General features: G+C 39.8%; 5 protein-coding genes across 12 annotated transcripts; 2 read left to right on the forward strand and 3 right to left on the reverse strand.

The window, feature by feature from the left end:
• Positions 1–761: 761 nt before the first annotated feature.
• On the reverse strand, positions 762–3,977 carry LOC106435400 (ankyrin repeat-containing protein ITN1). Its single transcript, XM_013876276.3, has 4 exons — positions 3,762–3,977; positions 2,913–3,404; positions 2,183–2,592; positions 762–1,761 (listed from the first exon to the last, which is right to left on the reverse strand). The coding sequence occupies exons 1-4, from the start codon at positions 3,784–3,786 to the stop codon at positions 931–933; spliced, it is 1,758 nt and encodes a 585-aa protein (XP_013731730.1). The 5' UTR covers positions 3,787–3,977; the 3' UTR covers positions 762–930.
• A 443-nt stretch (positions 3,978–4,420) lies between these two features.
• On the forward strand, positions 4,421–5,408 carry BNAC05G40750D. The gene has a single exon (XM_013876285.3). The coding sequence runs from the start codon at positions 4,717–4,719 to the stop codon at positions 5,251–5,253; it is 537 nt and encodes a 178-aa protein (XP_013731739.1). The 5' UTR covers positions 4,421–4,716; the 3' UTR covers positions 5,254–5,408.
• A 687-nt stretch (positions 5,409–6,095) lies between these two features.
• BNAC05G40760D (protein LNK3) lies at positions 6,096–7,823 on the reverse strand. Of its 6 annotated transcripts, none has more exons than XM_013876261.3 (6): positions 7,621–7,823; positions 7,222–7,528; positions 6,967–7,102; positions 6,716–6,835; positions 6,481–6,623; positions 6,096–6,377 (listed from the first exon to the last, which is right to left on the reverse strand). In XM_013876261.3, the coding sequence occupies exons 2-6, from the start codon at positions 7,515–7,517 to the stop codon at positions 6,254–6,256; spliced, it is 819 nt and encodes a 272-aa protein (XP_013731715.1). In that variant the 5' UTR covers positions 7,518–7,528; positions 7,621–7,823; the 3' UTR covers positions 6,096–6,253. The 6 variants fall into 6 exon arrangements, with proteins under 6 accessions (XP_013731715.1, XP_048615181.1, XP_013731713.1 ...); XM_048759224.1 differs by having other exon boundaries at positions 6,096–6,391; XM_013876259.3 differs by having other exon boundaries at positions 6,967–7,105.
• A 7,504-nt stretch (positions 7,824–15,327) lies between these two features.
• LOC106435403 (bifunctional protein FolD 2) lies at positions 15,328–17,304 on the reverse strand. The gene is made up of 5 exons (XM_013876281.3): positions 17,045–17,304; positions 16,384–16,567; positions 16,149–16,306; positions 15,848–16,060; positions 15,328–15,749 (listed from the first exon to the last, which is right to left on the reverse strand). The coding sequence occupies exons 1-5, from the start codon at positions 17,153–17,155 to the stop codon at positions 15,519–15,521; spliced, it is 897 nt and encodes a 298-aa protein (XP_013731735.2). The 5' UTR covers positions 17,156–17,304; the 3' UTR covers positions 15,328–15,518.
• A 280-nt stretch (positions 17,305–17,584) lies between these two features.
• LOC106435408 (retinoblastoma-related protein 1) lies at positions 17,585–23,093 on the forward strand. 3 transcript variants are annotated; one of them, XM_013876286.3, is made up of 18 exons: positions 17,585–17,816; positions 18,104–18,203; positions 18,314–18,418; positions 18,513–18,655; positions 18,738–18,834; positions 18,930–18,976; positions 19,222–19,414; positions 19,504–19,570; positions 19,657–19,836; positions 19,913–20,977; positions 21,059–21,221; positions 21,338–21,410; positions 21,569–21,745; positions 21,843–21,968; positions 22,079–22,211; positions 22,298–22,410; positions 22,507–22,622; positions 22,728–23,093. In XM_013876286.3, the coding sequence occupies exons 2-18, from the start codon at positions 18,120–18,122 to the stop codon at positions 22,897–22,899; spliced, it is 3,054 nt and encodes a 1,017-aa protein (XP_013731740.1). In that variant the 5' UTR covers positions 17,585–17,816; positions 18,104–18,119; the 3' UTR covers positions 22,900–23,093. The 3 variants fall into 3 exon arrangements, with proteins under 3 accessions (XP_013731740.1, XP_013731742.1, XP_013731741.1); XM_013876288.3 differs by having other exon boundaries at positions 22,705–23,011; XM_013876287.3 differs by having other exon boundaries at positions 22,731–23,011.
• The last annotated feature ends 57 nt before the right edge of the window (positions 23,094–23,150 follow it).

The raw sequence follows: 23,150 nt of genomic DNA on the forward strand, positions 1-23,150 counted from the left end.
TCCTCTGAATCCAACATGTTTCAGCCTTTCAGGTAACCTATTCTAGAACCATTGCATCACAAACTTGACTTGCTTGAAATGTACTGTTCTCAGAAGTGTTTGTTTGTGGATACCTAACCTTGAAACTACTAGCTACTTTTACAGTGCTTTCACTTCCATGGCTTTGTCTGCGTGTTCTTAAGGTTTATACTTAGTATAGACATTCTTATTCAATGGTTGTTTTGCCACTACTTGTGAACAGTAGTGACTTGTTGGAATGAGAACTGCCTTTCTAAACCAAGCCTTGCTTCATTTTCTTTTGTTTTTTTGTGTGGATCATACGAGGAAGCAGTACACTGTTATCCATTCTTTCTCGGTGACTTGCCCTGCTACTGCTCCTCTTTCAATCTAAGTTAGATAGATAATTGTGGCTATGTAGAGAACGTACGCAGCTCCTAACCTTGGTTCAAATATAGCATCGGGCACAAGAGATTATTGGAATCATCAAGAATATAAATGATTTTCCAACCACAGGACGAACTCTTACTTGTAAAATAAAAAAATTAAAATGGTAAACCATTCCTCGGAGAGAACGTGAAAGTCCTTGTGGCCACGCGCTGTGAAAATCTGGTGTGGTGCGGATTCGAATTCGGTTCCCTTGGAAATTCACGGAACGTCTTGACCATCCGAGCACAGACGTGTGGTTAAAAAAGTGCTTTCACCTCTTTGCCGGGAACCCAACGTAAACTCTTACTTATATGTACATCTATTCTCTTTCTGAATACGGTTAACCGAAATTTTGGAATATAATGAGTTGAGCAGTGTTTACAACGTTTTGTGACAATTGTGTTTGCCTATTGATGTTCAGGCTTTTATACACAAAACCGTCTAGTCTAAGCTCTCTTCACCAAATATATTTACATCATTATTATACCTTCATGCATCATCATTTTAAATTGCAAAAATAGGATCAACTTCGGAGTTGGAGTAATCTGAATGATGCCACGAGTTGGAACCACTCCTGCGCGCACTCTTAACCTTCTTCCTCATAGACCTCGTCCTCTTCGACTTCACCACGTAGTAAGTCATTGTTCCAAGAACACCAGCCATTATCACACCACCAACAACCGTCACAAGCTCGGCCGCCCACTCGTTTTTACGCCCAACCACAATGTACGACGACGCAATAAACGCCACAGACGTACACATCGATGCCAACCACATCAGTTTGTTGATCACTTCCACCACCCTCTTCTCAGCTTTCGTCTCTCCTCTCACCAACGTGATCTGGACCACCACGACGGCCAGAGAAGTGAATAAGGCTATTGCGTTGAAGATGAAGAAGATCTTGAACGATGCTGTCCCCACCACCACCGCTGATCCATCGTTGTTGTCTCCTCCAGGCACTGTGAATATAGCAGCAAAAGCTACAGTTGCGAACAGCACAGCCACGACTGTTACCGAGTTGGTTGCGTTGTTGATCCCTTCTCTGTGGAGTTTCCTTAGCTCTTTGGAAATGTTGTGCACGTTTTTGTTAGTTCTTTTGGTCTGTTCGAGCTGGATATGAACATCGTTCTTGATTTGTGTGACAGTGCTTCTCAGCTCGTCTCTTGGCTGGTTAAGCTCATTCGCTCTAAGAGCTCCACGGCGAGCAAGACACTCTTTTATGTATGAAGATTCTTCCGAGAGTGGAAGCCCCTCTGCAATGTCGAGTGCTGTCTTGCGTTCTCTAGTTAAAGCATTGGCGTTGGTATCAGGGAGTGACAGCAACAGTTCTACAATCTGCAAGAACATACCAATATGTGAACACACAAATTAAAGACATCGAGATGAAATCAAACCAGCTAGGGGATACATTAGCCCTGGGCATTTAGTTTTCAGTTCGGTTCTTTTGGTTATAGAGGTTTAGTATCCATTCGAGATAATTTAAAATTATCTCGGTTTCGGTTCAGTTATTTTGGTTTTCGGTTTAGGTAACAAAGTTAGAAAACAGCTAACGAGGTAATAGGCTTTGGTTCCAGATTTTCGGTTAAAAAGTCTGAAAATTTGGGTTTTCCGGATTACATATCAGAAATTTTTGAGTTTTCAGATAAAAATTTGGATTATTCGGATAATTTTAAATATTTCGGATAAAAAATATTCTGTTAATTCATTTTTTGATATTTCGGTTTATAAATAATTTTTTTAATTATTTGATACATACCTCTGCTCGTTTCTTCCTGGTGGCAACATGCAACGCCGTGTTACAAGACTTGTCAGGGAGCATAACAATGGCAGGATCTGCATCAAGCAGGAGTTTCACCACTTCAGAGCTCTGTCCTTTTACAGCCATGTGAAGTGCAGTTTGTCCTTTCTTATCAACACGTCTCGCTAGGTGAGCATCCTTGGCGAGCAGAGCTTTGATGACCTCCACATGTCCTTGTCTTGCAGCTAGATGCAGTGCATTTTTATGGTTAGACCGAGAAATATCTAGCAGATTCCCAGCTTTGGATAAGAGCTGGTTCACAACTTCTGTATGGCCTCTCATAGCTGCTGACACAAGCGGAGTTGCATTTGATGGTCCAAATGTATGGCTAAGCGTCGCATCGTGATCTAGCAAGACCTCAACAATAGCTGCAAGAAAAAACCATATTTTTATTAGGCTTGCGGGTTCGGTTAGTTTAGTTTTTGGTTAGTTCGGTTCAACCTAAATCTTACCGAATTAACCCGAAATAAAGTTTGGTTCGGTATGGTATTTGGTTAGTTCAGTTTTTGAAAATTCTACTGAAGTTAAATTTGGTTTAATTTTGTTAAAATTTTGGATAAATTTGGTTAATTTATTTTGGTTACACGTTCAGAATTTGGTTAGTTTTGTTTAAAATCCTAGCCTGGTTTTTATTATTAACATATTCAGAACAAATAGCAGATCCAAGAGGTAAGGAGAGGAGCTTTACCATGATGACCTTGAATGGCAGCAATATGAAGAGGATCATAACCAGACCGGTTCTTCTTAGCAATACTCTCTCTACTCGAATACTTCAACAGCTCTTTAACAACATCAAGATGACCTTTATCAGCAGCAGTGAAGAGCGCAGTCTCACCTAACTCATTCACCTCATTCACAATCGAAGCCCTAATCTCAGCAACTTCAGCGTCAAACTCTTCCCCACTCAGAGTCCCTTCCATCTGAGAGTTAATGTCCTTGAGAATCTGCTGCACAGCTGCTAAATCGCCGCGCTGAGCAGCTAAGTGAAGCTCAGTGTCGTTGTGACGGCCAGTGACTTGCTTGACATACTTCTTTTTGCCAGCTTGATCCATTCTCTTGCCTGAGTTAGACAGAACCAAAGCTGGCGCAGTTGCTGTTGCGGACGGTGAAGGTGTTGGTGAAGGATCTTGATTCTCACTTGACTGTAGAATCATTCCTCCTTTCTCCATATCTATGTCTCCTGAAGAATTCAATAAAAGAAAACTTCAATAGATCTGGAATATATACACATCTATGTAACATAAATGATTAATCATTTTGGATTTAAATAAATTTAAGACAATAGTTCATGAGTGAAGAAGCATGTGGGTGGTTCGGTGATTAACAGACAAGACTCGGGACCATGAAGATCAGCATGTCTGAAAACGGTTGAATTATTCTCTTCCGACAATCACGCAAATAATCAATCAAACTGCCAAACTTCGAAGAGAATAATATTCAAGGCTGCTTAAAACTAAGTTTCCAGCTCAACACAAAAACAAATAAAGTAGAGATCTTTTCAATAAATCAAAGATTCTAGATCGTGTGGTTGTGTTACCATCTAGAACGGATGAGGCGGCCATGAGTGAAGCTCGAAGCTACGAAAGATAGAAGAAAGAAAGATGTTTGGTGTGTTTGTTTTTGAGATGTAATTGAGGAAAGATAGAGAGAGAGAATGAAGGAGATGGGAAAGTGAGAAGTTAGATGGAAAAGGAAGACTCATAGCCATGTGGTCAAATCCATTAGAATATTTGCTTCTTTTCTCTTTTACTATTTAATTAAACTAATCTCAAGCTTTTTATGTTTTATGATTTTGCCCTTTATTAAGTTATGTGTTCGCAAACTTTCCACGTACTTTAGTGTAGGACTTGCAAAGTTTTTTTGTCAACTTGTACATTTTTTTTTTTTGCAACTCCAACTCGTGTCTTCTAATAATTGTCATATCACTCCAATAAGCTCCATTGTATTCCTATATTTTTCTAAAATAAAAGAATCCAATACGCAATAATACGAAACAATATATTTACTCTTTCTATTTAGAAAATAATTTATTTACTAAATAATATATTTACTCTAATAAATATAAATAATATAACGTTTTTGAAAATAAAAATGATATTAGTTTCTTTAGAATTAAAAAAATAAAGGTTGGAAGTTGAAAATGCTCTAGCTAGTAGCCCACCGATAAAGTCACTCTTACGGTAATAGATGATTAGTTTAAACTTGGCTTTTGAATCTGTTGATGATATACAATATTTTAGTAAGTTACAGACTGTAACGATTGAAATATTATATACTTTCCTAAGCTTTATAGTGTAAGTGGATGTGATTCCACCAGTCACCAGTAGTAACCTATTAAACTTTCCAGGAAATTGAGTACCACTCACGAAAATGTATGTACTTGTAAAAAATTATAAAAAATAGAATATAAAAATTTCTTATCCAAAAGGCAAAGGAGGAGAGTGAGAGAGAGTGGGAAGGAGACACGAAGCTCTCTGAACAAACACAAAAAAATGGCGATAACACCTCTACGAATCACGACCCCTATCCCATCTCTGAGCTTCCTTCCAACCGGAAAGCCACACGCTTCAAAGATCTTCACCGTCCGCGCCACCGACGTCGAATCAACGGAAGAGACTCCTCAACCCGACTCAGACACCGAAGACTTCGAGTCACGTCTCTCGAACATCCGTCTCAGATACCGAAGCGGAACCGGGAAGAAAGCAGAGGTTAGAAAGTCTAAGAAAGGCTCAGCAGGGCCACCGTCGAAAAGCTCGGGGCTTTACTTGCCGCCGGTGAGTTTAAAGGAGCCGGTTTCGGGCGGGTTGAAGGTGGAGTTGGGGTTTACGCCTTACACCGAGCGGCTCAACGGGAGGATGGCGGGGTTGGGGCTCGCGGCTTTGCTTCTGGTTGAGCTGGCGACGGGGAAGAGCTTGTTGAGTTACCACACGCCTTCAGTTGTGTGGCTTCAGGTGTATTTCATGGCGGCTGTTTCGGCTATGTTTGTTAAGATTGAGAAGGAGAAGGTTAGTGTCTGGCCTAAGGATTAAACGTTGCTTTTGTGATTGAAAGGTGTATGCTTTTGTATTGTATATGTAATGTATACTCTATAGAATTGAACAGTTTAAAGGATCTTACTTTGGAGTGAGTTTGTTGTTGTTCTTGTTGTTTTGAGTAAATGCAAATGCAAGTTTTTTAAAGAAAATTATGGATTATTAATTATAATGGTGAGCTAAAGAACGTTGGATGTTGAAAGAAGAGTTGAATCGGAGTGATGTTTGTTCTCTTGATTCGTATTCAGTATAATTTGAGATGAGATGGATGTGATTCATATTCAAAGTTGTAGCCGTCTGCCACAAAAGAGTCCAGGTCAACTGCGAAATGTGGTTATCCTAAAAACATTTTGGTTGGCGAGTCTTGGAAGCGAATATTACAAAATTTATACAGACTTTCTTCAGTCTTTGACGGCTTTGAAACCGCCACAAAACATCTCTCTCTCAAACTAGGAATGGTCAGCGCAAGTTCATGACTCATTTGCTTCTTATGTTAAAAATTTGATAATATCTTTCTTTTGAAATTTGGGCTATATGAGGCCTTTTATTGAGTTGTCATTGTTTTTCTTGCACTTGTTGTGATGATGACGATGATAAACAGACCAGGGATTGAAAATAACCGTGCCTAAGAATAAGTGGCTAGTTTATGAAGCGGAGGCTGTAAAAATCAGACGATGCCATCGCTTTTCAAGAATAAGTATTTTTTTTGGAGTTCATGCTGGTTATAGTTTGAATAAATGCTTCTGAATTATTGAAACATGTACTCTTTCTAATATCAAGTTTTAAGCCATTAAGCATTGTTGCCACACACTTATAAAGTAAAAAGAAACTTACTGCAGGATGTAAAAAGAACCAGATTCTTTAAAGACAGATCAAAACTGAAGTTTGCAACATTAAAGTCATCTATATACACACAAATATACACATGTAGTAACAAAATACTTCATATAAGAAGATGTAGAGACGATAACGGTTGATCTTGATCCAACAAGAGAAGCTAATGTACTCTTTCTGATAGAGGAAAGCTGCTTATGTTGGATTCCATCTTGTTGTATGTGAGGTTTGCGACGGCTCTATCGATTGAGTTCGTCTCAGATTCAATCTCTTCCTCTCTACTCATCCTGCAATCAAGTAACTGTCACTCTGATCAGTTTCTATCCTAATGATATTACCTCATTTCATGTGCGGATTAGAGAAAAAGAAGAAGAAGACATGATGCTATACCTGGTATTATCACCATAAGCATATCTGGATGCTTGCATATATAACTCCTCTGAGTTGGTGCTGACTGAATCAAACTTCTCCTGTGAGTTTCTTGCAAGCCGGTAAAACGTATCACGGAAGCACTTTCTTGTATCATCAGTTAACTAGCAAGAGAGAAAACAAACACTTATTCAATATTTCCAAAGACGAAATCCAAATTTCCAACAAAACAGGTCCATTGTAAACGGGAACTCACCTTTTCAGAAGCTCTTTGCAGATCCTGCAACACAAGTTCTTCAGAAGACAGTTCATCCCCATACTGTGAGTCTAACATGTTCTCTTCAGACAGATCCGAGATTGTAAATGGAGCCTCCTCCTATTAACCACAAAGAAAAAAAGGGAGAAATCTCAGGCTTTAACATCAGAATCTCCAAAAGGAAACCAGCGTTGATCAGCTTCAATTTTATAACATGTAAGAAAAGTCAACTTTGGAGACAAATCTCTTACCTTCAAAGGCATGTCATGACAATGGAACATGTGAACTTCATTTCCACCATACAAAGAGGAAGATCCGACACTGTTGTAGCTGCTGGAAGCTTGATGAACATCTCCATCATTCCCTGGAACATCCTCCAAAATTGAACTTCTTCAGTAAAAACCGGAAACACACAGAGAGAGACAAAACATAAGCATATGCAAATTAAAAATGACAAAGACACTTATTTAGCGATGATGATGATCAAAGAAAGAAAGAGGCTTTACAAGAATATATCATCCATGTGTTCGATTCCTTCGAAATCATGAAGAGAAGAAGCACCGTAGAAAGCCTTTGATCTCTTGGACTCCTCCTCTTCTTCACTCGTCCTCATACCCATCTGACTATACAACGATCCTTCTCCACTGAAACCATCGTAATTAAAACATGTTTCTGCAGCTTCAGGGGAGTTCATGCTCCACCCACCCCACATACCATCAGAACGGTATGTCTCTGATGACGATGACTCTTGATAATTGGGCACAGCAAGCTCTTCAAACTTCATTCCGGAATAACAATCCATGATCGATAGATCTGTCATAATAACAAACAAAGATAGCTAATTTCAGAAACCCATTAGAGAATAAACCTAAACTTATCGAGTAAAAACAGAGAAAGGAACTCACTTTCAGTGAACCGATGAGAGATTTTTTTGATCAGACACAAACCAGAAACTGAGATTAAGAGAGAAGAGAGAAAGTTTTAGATTCGGTTGTCTTCACCTGTAAGTTAGAAGAGACCAAAGAGAAAGGAGACTAATGTGTTCTGTGTATTGTTTCAACTTCCGAGGAGGTAAGAGCAGCAATCAAGCAAACGCGTGGTGTAGATAGCGCGTGAGGCAGATCTTGTTTTCGTGGCTGAGAATTCATAGACGAGATTTGTGGCTCAGATCTCTCCTCCATCTAAAGCACTCTTCTCATTGGTCCACGTGTAGTTCACATCTTTCCAACCTTTGTATCATTCCGAAAATAGCCCTCTGAAGTTGTGAGCGAATACTGCGGTAGTTAGAGGATAAACTAGTCATTTGCGTATCAAGAAACGTGTCTTTGATTGGCTTATATCGACCTAACACGTGGCGAAGTTTTTGTGGAGAGACGAGCACGTGGCATGTGATAAGCGGTAGAATGGCACGTCGGTATTATCCAGGCGAAGGGCATATGCTGGAAAGAAATGGTATCCACTATCTAGCTGTCTTTCAACTCAAAGAATAGGACAATTCTTAATGGGTCAAGGCCCAAGGCTTACAACATAAGCCTTACAAGGATGATGACATACAATCCAATGTGCTTGAAGTGGTTGGATCAAGCATCCCATCATGTACGTGTGCATGCAAATTTCCAAATATCATGGATGGTACAAGCCATCCTGTAACTCTCACCTGTCTGTAATAGATCAGCGGGACATGTAATGTATGTAGACTGGGTAGATACAAACAGTAATATACCATGATAATACATAAATAAGATACATAGTCTATTTGTATAAGTACAGTCTATTTGTATAAATACGGAGAAACTACTCAGCAATCATAATGGCCGACACATAGAGCCCACACGAAAATTTCCGCAGCAAAATAATAAAATTATCAATTAATTAATCACTCAAAATGTCGACACCACTCAGAAGATGACACGTATCAAGACAAGTGTCGGCGCCATTCAAAAAAAAAATGTATCAAGACATTAAGCTTCCTCATTATCAATAAAGGAAGGCACAATTGTAGAGATTATCAACTTATATTATTTAGGTTAGAAGTTATCTTGACCTAGGTCTTAGTACTGAAAGTAAAAGACACACGATTTAATGAGTTCACGGCCTCTAGCACGGTACGTTTTGTGGAAGAACTTCTGCTCCCAAAATCCACTAGATCAAAGAGACTCTAGCAACACCAAATCAGTGTGCTAGATAGTTTGTTTACAAAGAGCCAAATACTCCAAATCTAGAGGATACAACAAAACCCTTAGATAATAGTCTTAGGCCTAAGCTATGTATCTTGCTTATCCTTGATTGATCTGATTCTTGTTGCTGTAAACTCTGAGTTTCCTTAATGACTTTGTAACCCTAATCATCATATTAACATCTAATATATATGCTTCGTATGTGATCAGGTGTCATAAGCTGGAGTGGGCTTGTGTGTGCTCAGTCCATGATGACATGATGTTGTTGCTGGGCCATCTGACTCCTGGCGAAACCCAAGCTTCACAAATCTCCACCAGCTTGGATCGAGCCCATTGATGGCCCATCAGGCAAATCTTTGTTGCCGACAGCCCAACTCCTCCTCTTCTCTTTGTCTTGATCGAGAAACCAAAAAAGCCAGTTTGACTCTCTCTCTCTCCTCTCTCCTTGTCTTTCTCTCGCGAACCTTCTCCAGTGAAATGGACTCGGTCTCACCGTGAGAGATCCCCGTTTGCTCCGCGCAAACGCTGCTCCTATTAATAAATATCTCGTCAGCTCCACCACGATGGCGTTGCATCTTCTCTTCTTTACTCTTTCCATTGAAGTCTCTTCACCGCAAGGCGATTTACTTCTCTGTGAGCGACGATAGCTACCTCCGTCGTGACTCCATCACCTTTACCTCTTGAATATCCTCAGGTACATCTAATCTCTTCTCATCATAAGCGATTAGGACCTTCTGTTAAGAATATCAAGTGGATCTTGTGGGTATGTAACTAACCCGTGGATTCTTCTCTTTTGCATACCTTCTCAGACGGCTCGTGTCTCTTCTTTGGACGCGAATGAGATTCTGACATGTACCTGAGCTCACACCTGAGCTCCACCATCACGCTCCACCTCTTCCGTAGACCAAGTAATCTCCTTTCTCGGCGAACCCTTTACAATATGCTTTTCATTTGTCGATCTGACTTCTCTGAATTGTTTCATGAGTTGATTCAGCTCGATGATGAGCTACCATAGTTTCTAGCTTGAAACCCTTCCTTGATTAAACATTTGATTCAGCTCCCTGAGCTGTTAACAAACTATCATGTTTTGTTGGTAAGCCTTTCCTCAAATACTCTTTTGCTAGGTAACACTCTTAAGTTTGTTACTCACAACAGTATTTTGTGGCTTGATGTAGATTCACTTTTTCTGAGATGTTGGTGATAAGTTTCCGAACTCTTTCCTGATCCGGATGCTTGCTTCTGACGGCTCACGAAGCACTTTCTGGATCATAGTGTCTTTCATATGGGAATGTCTGGTGGCCCAATGTTGCTCCACCTGAACCTGTCCTTCTGCCTCGGTTCTTATTATCCTCCAGGTGATTCCTCCTTCTTCTACTGACACTCCCTGTTGTATTTGATTTCCCTTTTCCGTACACACTGACTATTTGTTTTATGTCTGTGTATTGCGAGAATGAAATCATACAACTTGAATCACCTAGAACGTCTCTAGTCTTATCAGTTCACATTCAAAAGCTCACAGCAAAGCTGGAACTTCTGACCAGGTATCGTCTTAGTTAAGAAATCTGCAGGATTAACATTAGTATGGATCTTGTTTAGGACAATGTCTCCTGCTTCCACTAGGTCTCGAATGAAATTGAACTTGGTAGTTATGTTCTTCTCGTGATTGACTGGATTTCTTGCTAGAGCTAGGGCACTTTGAGAATCGCAGTAGAGTTTGATCCCCTTGCTTAAAACCTAGTTCAGCGCATATTTCCTTTAGCCACATTGCTTCTTTAGCTGCTTCATTGATAGCCATGTACTCTGCTTCTGTAGTAGATAGAGCAACCACTGATTGTAAACATGACTTCCATGAGATAGTGTTGCCTCCAAATTTGAATGCATATCATGTTACTGAACGCCTTCTGTCTATGTCTGTTGCATAATCTGAGTCTGAGTATCCTTCTACTAGAAGTGTAGAGTTCTTCTTGAATGTTAAATTCGAATCAACTGCTCCCTTTATGTACCTTAGAATCCACTGAACAGCTTTCCAGTGTTCTCTTCCTGGTCTACTCATGAATCGGCAGACATAGCCTACTGCGAACCCTTGGTCAGGTCTGGAGCCTACCATGGCGTACATTAGGCTCCCCACGGCGCTAACATAGGGAATCCTTTCCATCTGAGAAGCCTACACTTTCCATTCATCATCTGTGAGACTTCTTAATTTGAAATGTGATGCAGTAGGAGTAATCACAGGCTTAGCGTCCTGCATTCCAAACGTTCTTAGGACTTTCTCAATGTAGTTGCTCTGAGATAGGATCAGGGTTCCTCTCTCTCGATCCCTTGTGGTATCCATGCCCAAGATTCTTGAGGATTTTCCCATATCCTTCATCTCAAATTCTCCACTTAGCTTCTCCTTAAGATCTTTGATCACCTTATTGTTTCCTAAGGCAATCAACATGTCATCGACATATAGGAGTAGATAGATAGCCTTATCCGTTTGAACATCCCTCATGTAGACACATAGGTCCTTACTGCAACGTTCAAATAACTGATCCTTCATGAAGCTGTTGAACCGATGGTTCCATCTTCTTGGGGATTGATTCAAGCCATACATAGACTTCCTTAACATGCATACTTTATTCTCTGTCCATGGCTTTATGAACCCCTCAGGTTGTTCCATTAGGATTCTTTCCTCTAGGCTCCCATGTAGGAAGACAGTTTTAACATCCATCTATTCTAATTCTAAATTCAAATTCACCACAATGCTGATCATAAGTCTGATAGAGACATGTTTCACAACAGGTGAAAATATCTCATTGTAGTCAATCCCTTATGTCTGAGAATATCCTTTAGCAACTAGTCTGTCTTTGTATTGTTCATCCTCAACACCTGGGATTCCTGGCTTTAGCTTGAATAGCCATCTGCATCAAACAAACTTTGCCTTTGCAGACCTATCAATGAGATCCCAGGTTCTATTCTTTCTATGAGATTCCATTTCTTCTTTTGTTGCATGCTTCCATAGTTTCTTTTCTTGGCTTCTCATAGCTTCTGCATAGCTTTTTGGTTCCAGAACTTCCAAATCCTCAATCACATTGAGAGCGTAAGCTACAAAATTCCCATCTTCATATCTAGATGGTGGTCTCACATTCTGTCTTCATTCTCTATCTCGTGCCAGAACATAGGTATTTAGAGTTTCAGTGTCACCACTCTCACTCTCACCCTCGTGATCACTTTCACTATCAACTTCGTGATCTTGTTCTTGGTCACTTGAGCTGTTAGAGCTAGATGATGATGATTCTTCTCCACCTTGATCAGATGTGTATTTGGATTCGACAGAAGGAGAAGGCCCTCTGATCAAATCATCACTGAATGAGACCTTCTTCTTAGCTAGTTTGTCAGTTCCTTTGGTCACTTCTGTGCTTTGTTTTTCTTTAGCAATAGTGTACTTGTAAAGCTCTTCTTCGTTGAAAACAACGTTTCTGCTGGTTATACATCTGCCTTCGTCCTCTATCCAAACTCGGTAACCTTTAGTACCCATAGGATATCCCACGAACACTCCCTTTATGGCTCTAGGTCCCGTTTTCTCCTCAGTTACATGAACATAAGCAGTGCATCCAAATGTTCTGAGATGTCCCAAGTCGGGTTTAGCTCATGTCCAAACTTCTTCAGGCATTTTGAATTCTAGTGTAGAGTTAGGTGACCTGTTAATCAGATGGATAGCAGTAGATGCAGCTTCTGCCCAGAAGCTTTGGTCTAAGCTAGATTCGGCTAACACGCATCTCACTTTATCCATGATGGTTCTGTTCATCCTTTCTGAGACCCCATTCTGCTGCGGGGTATAGCTGCATGTTCTGTGACGTTTAATTCCAACATGTTTGCAGTAGTTATCAAACTGTCTATTATAGAATTCCAACCCATTATCTGTCCTTAGGCATTTGATTTTCTTCTCTGTCTTAGTTTCAACCTCAGCTTTCCATTCTCTGAACTTAGAAAATACCTCATCCTTAGTCTTCAGAAAATAAATCCAGACTTTCTTCGAAAAATCATCAATAAAAGTCACAAAGTAGTTGTTCCAGCAAGACTGTCTGGTGTAGAATGAGAACCCCAAAGGCCAGAGTGAACATACTCTAGAATCCCCTTAGTAACATGCTTAGCCTTAGGAAAACTTTGCTTGTGAGATTTCCCAATTATGCAGTGTTCACAGAAATCCAATGTCTTAACCTCCTTGTCAATGATAAATTCCCGTTTGACAAGTTCAGACATATTATTAAGACTCATATGACCGAGGCGTGAATGCCAAACATTAGTCATATTCTTCTCAACTTTAGATAGATTAGCCTCTCCTCTTAAGACTGTTCCGTGAAGATAATATAATCCTTGATGATATTTCCCTGAGATAACCTTCTTGTTGTCCTTGTAGAAATTAACCATGAGATCTTTACCTTCATATCTGCATCCTGAAGTTTCCAACATACCATAAGAGATTAAATTTCTACTCATACCAGACATGTATCTCACGCCTGTTATAATCACGCTAGAGCCATCTGCATTCAGAATTTTAATCTTCCCAATTCCTTGAATGTTGTTGTGTGTGTTATTTGCCATTAACACTTTTCCACCTTTAAATTCTTTCAGGTCGAATATGAAGCTTTTATTAGGTGTAATATGGAATGAGCAGCTGGAATCCATTACCCATTCCTCCTTGGTGTCGTGGGTACTAACTGTAAGTATCATTGATTCCTTAGATTCCTCTGCTAAGTTAGCTGAATCTTGCGGTTTGAATTGCTTCTTGTCAGGGCACTCACACTTTCAGTGGCCCTCCTTACCGCATATAAAACACCCCTTTGTGTTTTTGTTGTTCCTGGGACACGATTTAGACCGTCCATGTCTGCATTGGATCTTCCCTTATAGGATTTTCCATTGCCTTTGCCAGAACGTTGGTCTGATCTTCCCATGTCTGCCACCATCAGACCTTCTCCACCTGAACTGGTAAACTTGCCACTCTCGATCAACTCTCTTTCTTTTGACTTAACGGCCCCAGTAACCTCAGCTGGGCTCAGTGTGTCTCTCTCATACTTGAGAGTCTCCTTGAGTTGATCATACTTGTTAGGTAGAGAACTTAGCAGTAGAATGGCTTGAACTTCCTCTGATACTTCAACTTGCAAATTGTTTAAATCTGCCACTAGCTTTAGGAAGTCATCCACATTCTCATCAATATATTTTGAATCAACCATCTTGAAAGTGTAGAATCTGAGATGTAGATAAATTTGGTTGGGTAAAGAAGTCTCTGTGTACAGGCTATTCAATGTACTCCACATTGCAGCAGCAGTCTCACAGTGTTGAATTTTCCTTAAGACTTTGTTCCCAACATTCAGCACAATCAGGTCCTTGGCTTTCTCTGATTTTTCGAATTTTGCAGGATCAATAGCAGGTGTGGGTGTAACGATTCCAGCTAGCCCCTTACCAGTGTCTTTCATGGCAGACTCTGGTTCATCCTTTGTGTCAGGATCATCCTTTAAAAGCTTCTCGTCAGTGAGAATAACTTTTAAGCCGAGCACTCCAAAGTGAGCAAACATCCTCACTTTCCATAGTGCGAAGTCACCATCACTCTCGAACCTGTCTGATCTCGATGCGTTCCTTTGACTTCACCATCGAGGAGCAGATACTGAATATGCACCTCCTTTGTCTCTATCTATCCTAAGCAACCTTGATGTAAACTGGATGCTTTGATACCACTTGTAGAGATTATTAGCTTTAGGTTACTTAGGTTAGAAATTATCTTGACCTAGGTCTTAGTACTGAAAGTAAAAGACACACACGATTTAACGAGTTCCCGGCCTCTAGTACGTTACGTCTCGTGGGAGAACTTCTGCTCCCAAAATCCACTAGATCAAAAAGACTCCTAGCAACACCAAATCAGTGTGCTAGATAGTTTGTTTACAAAGAACCAAATACTCCAAAGCTAGAAGATACAACAAAGCCCTTAGATAATAGTCTTACGCCTAAGCTATGTATCTTGTATTGTTGTCTCCTTCCTCTTGCTTATCCTTGATTGATCTGATTCTTGTTGCTGTAAACTCTGAGTTTCCTTAATGCTTTCGTAACCCTAATCATCATACTAACATCTAATATATATGCTTCGTATGTGATCAGGTGTCATAAGTTGGAGTGGGCCTGTGTATTCATGATGACATGATGTTGTTGCTGGCCCTTCTGACTCCTAGCGAGACCAAACCTTCACAACAATCAATTTTAAACTTTTGATATTCTTTTTAACACTCCAAGTTTTCAGGTTTTAAGTTTTTGAAATTTTTACATTTTTCTTTTGTAATCTTATATATTAACTTTGTATTTTAATCCAAAATCTAAAGAAAAAGTTTTAATTATACATTTTTACAATTTCATTTTCAAAGTTCATAAATAGCAAATTACAATCGTTTAAATTACCAATGTAAATGATATCAAAGCCAGGTTTTGATCATACTGATGCTAAACCTCATGTTGTGTACAAATTTGCGGGAAACAAACATTCAAAGGACATGCAAGCTTCACTTTATTTGCAAGGAACAATGTCATCAAACCGAGAGCGTAATTATAAAATGTATGAAACTTCAGATTCATTTATAAAAATACAGTAGGATATTATTTTACTGGCCAATGACCCGCTTGGCACCGTCTAAGGTGTTCCTCAGCAGCATCGCCACTGTCATTGGACCTACACCACCAGGGACAGGAGTTATGCAACCTGCAACTTTACAAGCTTCTGCGTAATCAACATCTCCAACCAACCGGTATCCTGACTTCCTGCTCGGGTCGCTCACTGCATTAGTTCCAACATCGATCACCGCAGCACCTGGCTTAATCCAGTCGCTCTTAATCTGAAATGCAAAGACCAAGAGTGAGTGTTTATCTACAAGAACTAGACTGTATTATCTTCTCAAAGACAAGTGAAAACGTCTGGAAAAAAAAAACTCACCATGCAGGCTTGTCCGGCTGCAGCAATAACGATGTCAGCTTCGCGTATGATAGCCTCAGGATCTTTGGTGTGAGAATGTACGGTTGTAACAGTAGCATCAGCCTTGAGCAATAGAAGCGAAACAGGTAATCCAACAATGTTGCTGCGACCTACTACAACTGCTCGTTGCCCTTTTATCTTTACGCCACTTCTCTTTAAGAGTTCCAAACATCCCTGCACACAAACAAAATCACCTCACCACTAGCAAATTTTCTTGGCACTTGTTAAGAGTCTGTATGGAAAAGAAGGAAGGAGACAGTACCTTTGGGGTGCATGGAAGGAAGAGGGGCTCTCTGCCTTTCATGGCTAGCTTACCAATATTCAGAGGATGGAAGCCATCTACATCTTTATCAATGCTGATTGCACTTAAAACATTCTCCTCATTGATATGTTTCGGCAACGGGAGTTGAACTAATATACCTGCAAAATCAAGTGCATTCATAGTTGGGATTAAATGATCATACAAAAATGAAGCATTTATTTACAATAAAGCTAACCGTGGACATCAGGATCTGAATTTAGTTGATGAACTTTGCTGATAAGATCAGCTTCAGAAACATCCTCTGGTAGGTCCACGTCAACTGATTTGATCCCAACCTCAGCACACGCTTTCCTCTTCATATTCACATAAGTTTGTGAATCCTTCCGTACACCAACTATAACCACCGCTAGTCCTGGGACCTGCTCCAAGGTAAGATCAGACTCAGTTGAAGCATACAAACAAACAAATTCAAACCTTTTGTTACATTATCTCTTCCTTTCTGCTTTGTTACAATAACAAACCATATAAACTAAACATACCATCTGTATTGGGGCTACTAAAGTAGACACAAAAGATAAATGCTTTAGTGAACCAAACTCAAAATATCTAGAAGTGACCAACGCAGACGCAGTTTCAAATTATTCAACTGAACTGGAGCTAACGTTTGAGAGATGTGACTATAGCTGTCTAACGCTACATAGAACACTAAAAAACTAACATAAAAGTAAAGTTTTGATATTTCAATCATCTTATGATCAATCGCGGTTCGGTTAATATTGAGACACATCTCAATATTCAGACACTGAGTCTTTAGAGCAGTAAAAAATCGTTTCTTTGGATCCCAAACAGTGCTAAAACCAATGAAAGTGACTATAATTGATATAAAGTGAGTCTACCTTGCCGTGTTTCTCAGATAGATCGCGAACTTCCTCGGCGATCTCTGATCGGATGGTATGAGCAATCGCCTTTCCATCGATTATCTTCGCCGTTTGATCAGATGAAGCCATGAAGCTTGTTTGGGAAAAATAAAAAAATCTGAGTCTCTGGTTAGGTGTGGCAGTGTATCATCCACAGTCGAATGATAACGAAGCAGACTTTATTGAATCTATAAATCCATCCACGAATAGGAAGACACTTGTACTCCTGCAACCAAACAAAGTTAATTTTTCCAACTAAACGACAGTCGATAAAAACGGCGTCGTTACAGTGTGGGTCCCGTCGTAACATTCACGAGGCTTTGTCGCAGTCACGAAACCCCAGACGGCGAGAATCTTTTTTTTCCCTCCCAGACTTTCACGCAACAGTAAAGTAAGTTTTGGCGGTAAACCGGGGTCAAAGGAGGGTACGTGTCGAGATATCATTGGTTGAGAGTGCGCGTATGTAAAATGTATACGCATGTATGTGTATGTATACTTGGTATTGTTTTTCCCGCGCAAGATGTATTATTTTCTAGGGTTTGCCGCACAAATCATACCCCACAACAGTCTAGAGAGAGAGAGAAAGAGTCAGAAGAGAGGGAAAATTGGTAGGAGATTGACAGAGATCTCTCCTTTTCCTCACTGTTTAATTCGTCGATTTCAAGTGAAGAGTTCTTAAAAGTTGGATCCTTTGTTCAGCTTTAACCAGCTGACGTCTCCTTTTTGTGGGATCTGTGATACAGAAACAAATGTAAGATCTTTCCCCCTCGTGTCTATCCTTCGATTTGAATTTTTTTTAATTAGGCCCTGAATTTTCTTAATTTCGTTCTTCAATTGCAACTTTGAAAACTTTTTCTCCTGAGAAAAAAAAAATCGAAACTTTATTGTGGAATTTGCGAGTTTTATTTCCTCTCATAGTGTTAGAATCATTGTTCGATGTGGTTCAATTTACGCATCCTATTGCCTTGAAAAAGTACTGTCTTTTATTTATCCGTAAGAGCAATTAAGTTAATTTTTTTTTTTTTTTATGTTTTTCAGCTGAGCTGACACGACCATGGAAGAAGTTCAGCCACCAGTGACCCCACCCATTGACCCCAATGGTAAAAGAAGTGAAGCCATTCTCTCTGACTTATGCGAGGTTCTACTCTTTATCTTTGCCTGTTTATATACATTATACGTAGATACCACTGAGGATGATTTGAAGATTAGATAAGCTCTAATCCCTAGAATTGATTTTCTTATTTGCAGAAAGTTCTGTCTCTTGAAGGGAGCATTTGCGATCAAGCTTTGAAGTTGTTTACTGAAACCAAACCGATTTTGTCAGCAAACATGGCTAACATTGGAAGTGGAACGGTGAATATATAATTATTGTTTCTTCTCTTTTTTTTTGTTAAGACTTAAAGAGTATGGTTCACTATGACTAAGTCGTTGTTATTTTACTTATTAGCGGGAGGAAGTAGAGAGGTTCTGGTTTGCGTTTGTTCTCTACTCAGTGAAGATGCTTACTCTTAGAAAACAAGTGGACGGACAGTCTGTGTCTGGTGATAATAAGTTTAATCTTTGTCAGATACTGAGGGCTCTAAAGCTCAAGTACGTAATGCCCAACTCGTCTTTTCTTCTTACCTTTCTCTTTATACATTTGCATTGATTATATTCTTTGTTTCTGTTTCAGTATTGTGGATTTCTTTAAAGAGTTACCTCAATTTGTGGTCAAGGCTGGCCCTGTGCTATGTGAGCTTTATGGCGCAGACTGGGAGAACAGACTTCAGGTTCTGCTTAAGCTCTTTTTCTATATAATTCATCACTTCTAAGTTTTACTTCTTCTCTTAACCTGTGTTTCCTTTTCCTAATATCTAATTACTAGGCAAAGGAGCTTCAAGCAAACTTTGTGCATCTTAGCCTTCTAAGCAAGTGAGTTTAGTTCCCCTCCTCTGTTTCGTCTTTTCATTTTTCTTGTTCTTTCGCATGATAATGATTGACATAGATACAGTCTGTTATACCTGAATCCGAGAAGAAAACTTTCTCATTATGCAATAATCAGAAGAGAGCTTGAATTATTCCTCCGACTTTCTATATTATCACGATTTAGAATTTCATGTGAATAGCTCTAGTGAATTGTCGTGTATGTATAACGTTTTTGGTACATTTGGTGACAGATACTACAAACGTGGGTACCAGGAGTTTTTCTTGACATACGATGCAAACGCAGAAAATACCTCAGCGAACTCTGCTAGTTATTTGCCAGATAGTTACCGTTTTGGGTGGTTACTCTTTCTGGCACTCCGAAACCACGCTTTTAGTCGGTTTAAAGACCTTGTGACATGCACCAATGGCCTAGTTTCTATATTGGTTAGTGACTACCTTTGAAGTACTCCCTTGTCCGTTATTTATTTTAGTCTTGTTCTTTGTACTCACTTTCTCATTCTTTTTGACATCAGGGTATTTTGATCCTACACGTCCCTTGTCGGTTTAGAAATTTCAGCATCCAAGACTCTTCACGTTTTGGTAAGTGTTTATGTTCTCCTCTTCATGTAACCACGGCGGCGTTGAAAATATATATTCTCTATTCTCATTTATGTGTTTAATTTCAGTTAAGAAAGGTGACAAAGAGGTAGACTTGGTTGCATCACTTTGCAAGATATATGACGCCTCAGAAGATGAGTTGAAGAAAATAATGGACCAGGCAAATAATTTGATAGAAACAATATTGAAGAAAAAGACATCTTCAGCATCCACTTGCAAAATTGACAAGCTAGATAATATTAACCCAGGTTGGTCTAAGAACATTTTCCTTTCACAAATTCATGAGTTGATTGAAACGTTACCTGATTGGAGTTTCATTTTCAGATGGCTTGACTTACTTTGAGGATTTACTGGATGAGGCATCCATCTCAACTAGCTTGATCACACTAGAAAAAGATTACGAAGATTCAGTTTGCAATAAAGGCGAACTTGATGAGAGGGTGTTCATCAATGAAGAGGATAGCTTACTCGGATCCGGAAGCTTATCTGCAGGAGCTGTAAATGTTACTGGTGTTAAGAGGAAAATTGATTCTTTGAGCTCACCTGCGAGGACATTTATAAGTCCACTCTCTCCTCATAAGTCACCTGCTGCTAAGACAAATACTATTAGCGGTGCCATCAAGTTGACAGCGACACCAGTAAGCACAGCAATGACAACTGCCAAATGGCTCAGGACGGTTATATGTCCGCTTCTGCCAAAACCTTCACCTGGGTTGGAGCATTTCCTCAAATCCTGCGATAGGGATATAACAACGGATGTCACACGAAGAGCACATGTAATGTTGGAAGCTATTTTTCCAAATAGCTCCCTTGGGGACCGATGTGCAGGGGGAAGTTTACAACCTGTTAACCTAATGGATGACATATGGGCAGAACAGCGAAGATTAGAAGCTGTGAAGTTATACTACAGAGTTCTCGAGGCAATGTGTATAGCAGAAGCTCAGATTTTGCATGCAAACAACTTAAACTCTTTGTTGACGAATGAGAGGTTCCATAGATGCATGCTGGCTTGTTCAGCTGAACTGGTTCTGGCTACCCACAAATCCATAACGATGTTGTTCCCGGCGGTTCTTGAGAGGACTGGGATCACAGCCTTTGATCTCTGCAAGGTTATAGAGAGTTTCATCAGACACGAGGATTCTCTACCTAGAGAGTTGAGACGGCATCTGAACTCACTGGAGGAACGGCTACTCGAGAGTATGGTATGGGAGAAAGGCTCTTCAATGTACAACTCTCTGATCGTTGCCAGGCCATTGCTTGCGTTGGAGATCAACCGGCTCGGATTACTAGCTGAACCGATGCCATCTCTGGATGCAATTGCAGCTCTTATTAATTTCTCCGAAGGATCACATCATGCACCATATATCCAAAAGCATGAAACATGTCCAGGTAATTTAATTTGTATTTGAGTCAAAGCAGTTAAAATCGAACTTGCTCTTACCACAAACTTCAAATTTTACTGCCACACAGGTCAAAATGGGGATATAAAATCGCCCAAAAGACAGTGTACAGATTACCGCAGCATTCTAGTTGAACGCAATTCCTTTACATCACCGGTAAAGGATCGTCTGTTGGCCTTTGGCAACGTTAAATCAAAGATGCTGCCACCTCCGTTGCAGTCTGCCTTTGCTAGGTACATTTTGGTTATTAATTTTCTTTTTTTTAATCTAAAGTCTATCAATCTAGTTTGCTTTTCCTGAGTTTATCCATGTACTTGTTAAGCTTACCTTTTCGGATATTTGTGTACAGTCCGACACGGCCAAACCCAGGAGGCGGTGGAGAAACTTGTGCAGAAACTGGTATCAACATTTTCTTCACTAAGGTAGGTCAATGCAATCTTTGGTCTAATGCACTAGAACTTTTGATTAATCGTTTGGTTGGACTTGGATGTAACTAAAATATAGCACATAAAACGTGATAGTGCTGATTAGGCTGGCTAATGTTTTAATGTCGTATTCATTCAATGATGTTGTTCCCCAGATTAATAAACTGGCTGCTGTCAGAATAAATGGAATGGTGGAAAGGTTACAACTTTCGCAGCAGATAAGGGAGAGTGTATATCGTCTCTTCCAACATGTACTTGCTCAGCGGACTTCTCTTTTATTTAACCGGCATATTGACCAGATCATTCTCTGTTGCTTTTACGGAGTGGCCAAGGTGAGCAGCGTTATTCCTGGTCTTACGTTGATGTTGTCTGGTTTATATTGACTTCTCTTCGGCTAACACTTTTTTTTCTTCCATGAACTCCCTCTAGATATCCCAAATGAGCCTAACTTTCAGGGAAATCATATACAACTATAGGAAGCAACCACAGTGTAAACCACTAGTTTTCCGCAGCGTTTATGTGGATTCGCATCAGAGTCGCCGTCAAGGTCAAGGGGTAATTTAATATATATATATATATATATACACCCTTAACTTTAAGTTGAACAGGTCTAGTTTGTTTTGTGAAGAAGACTAAAACTTTGTCATCAATAACTTGTGTAACAGAGAGTGGGGCCAGATCATGTAGACATCATCACATTCTACAACGAGATGTTTATTCCTGCCGTAAAGCCGTTGCTGGTGGAGATAATTCCTGTGAAAAAAGACCAGGCTATGGAAGCCAATAATAAACCTGAAGGTAGTTTAGAAATGCTAGGTTATGTGAGCTTTTTATCCATGAATGAAATATTTAAGTTAATTGACTGTCTTATATTGGATTTACAGGTCATTGTCCTGGATCGCCAAAGGTGTCTGTGTTTCCAAGTGTTCCAGACATGTCCCCTAAAAAAGTATCTGCTGTGCACAATGTTTATGTTTCTCCCCTTCGGGGATCAAAGGTAGATATCCTAGTATCATGATATGAGAGAGTCATGAGGGAAGGTTGGTGACAAGGTTGTTTTGGCTAAACCTTCCGTGTGTTGGTGTGTTTGCAGATGGATGCTCTTATTTCACACAGCTCAAAGAGTTACTATGCTTGTGTTGGAGAGAGCACACATGCTTACCAGAGCCCTTCAAAAGACCTATCTGCCATCAACAACCGGTTGAACAAGTAAGTTTAAAAAAAAAAAACATATCTCCTCATCAGCTTCTTCCATATGTGCAATGTGCATAAGACCATCCCGCATATAAAGATATATCTCATTTTGTGGCATAGCAGCTGCAGCACCAACCGCAAGAGGACGCTTAAATTTGACGTGGAAGCAGGACTGGTCAGTGATTCCATGGTAGGAAACAGCCTTTACCTCCAAAACCAAAACCAAAATGGAAGCGATGCATCGTCTTCAGGTGGTGCACCCCTTAAAACCGAACCAGTAGATTCATCATAGATTATATATTACTTTTCCTTATTTGCAACGTCAACTTCTCTGTAACTATGCTATCATCTGTAAATCCTTTTCCTAGAGAGTTGTTTTTTAATGTTAAGCTTTCTAGTGATCACCTCAGGCTATGAGCGAGTGGATCTTTTACTGTTTCTCTTTCTTATTTATCAAAATAAGCGTTAATAAAAATCTTCTTAACAGTTGGTACTTACTTTTTCCATCTCTAAACACAACTTAGGGTCCTAATACTATGTTTA

The sequence above is a fragment of the Brassica napus genome, chromosome C5 (genome assembly GCF_020379485.1).
Source record: "Brassica napus cultivar Da-Ae chromosome C5, Da-Ae, whole genome shotgun sequence".
NCBI classification, from domain to species: domain Eukaryota; kingdom Viridiplantae; phylum Streptophyta; class Magnoliopsida; order Brassicales; family Brassicaceae; genus Brassica; species Brassica napus.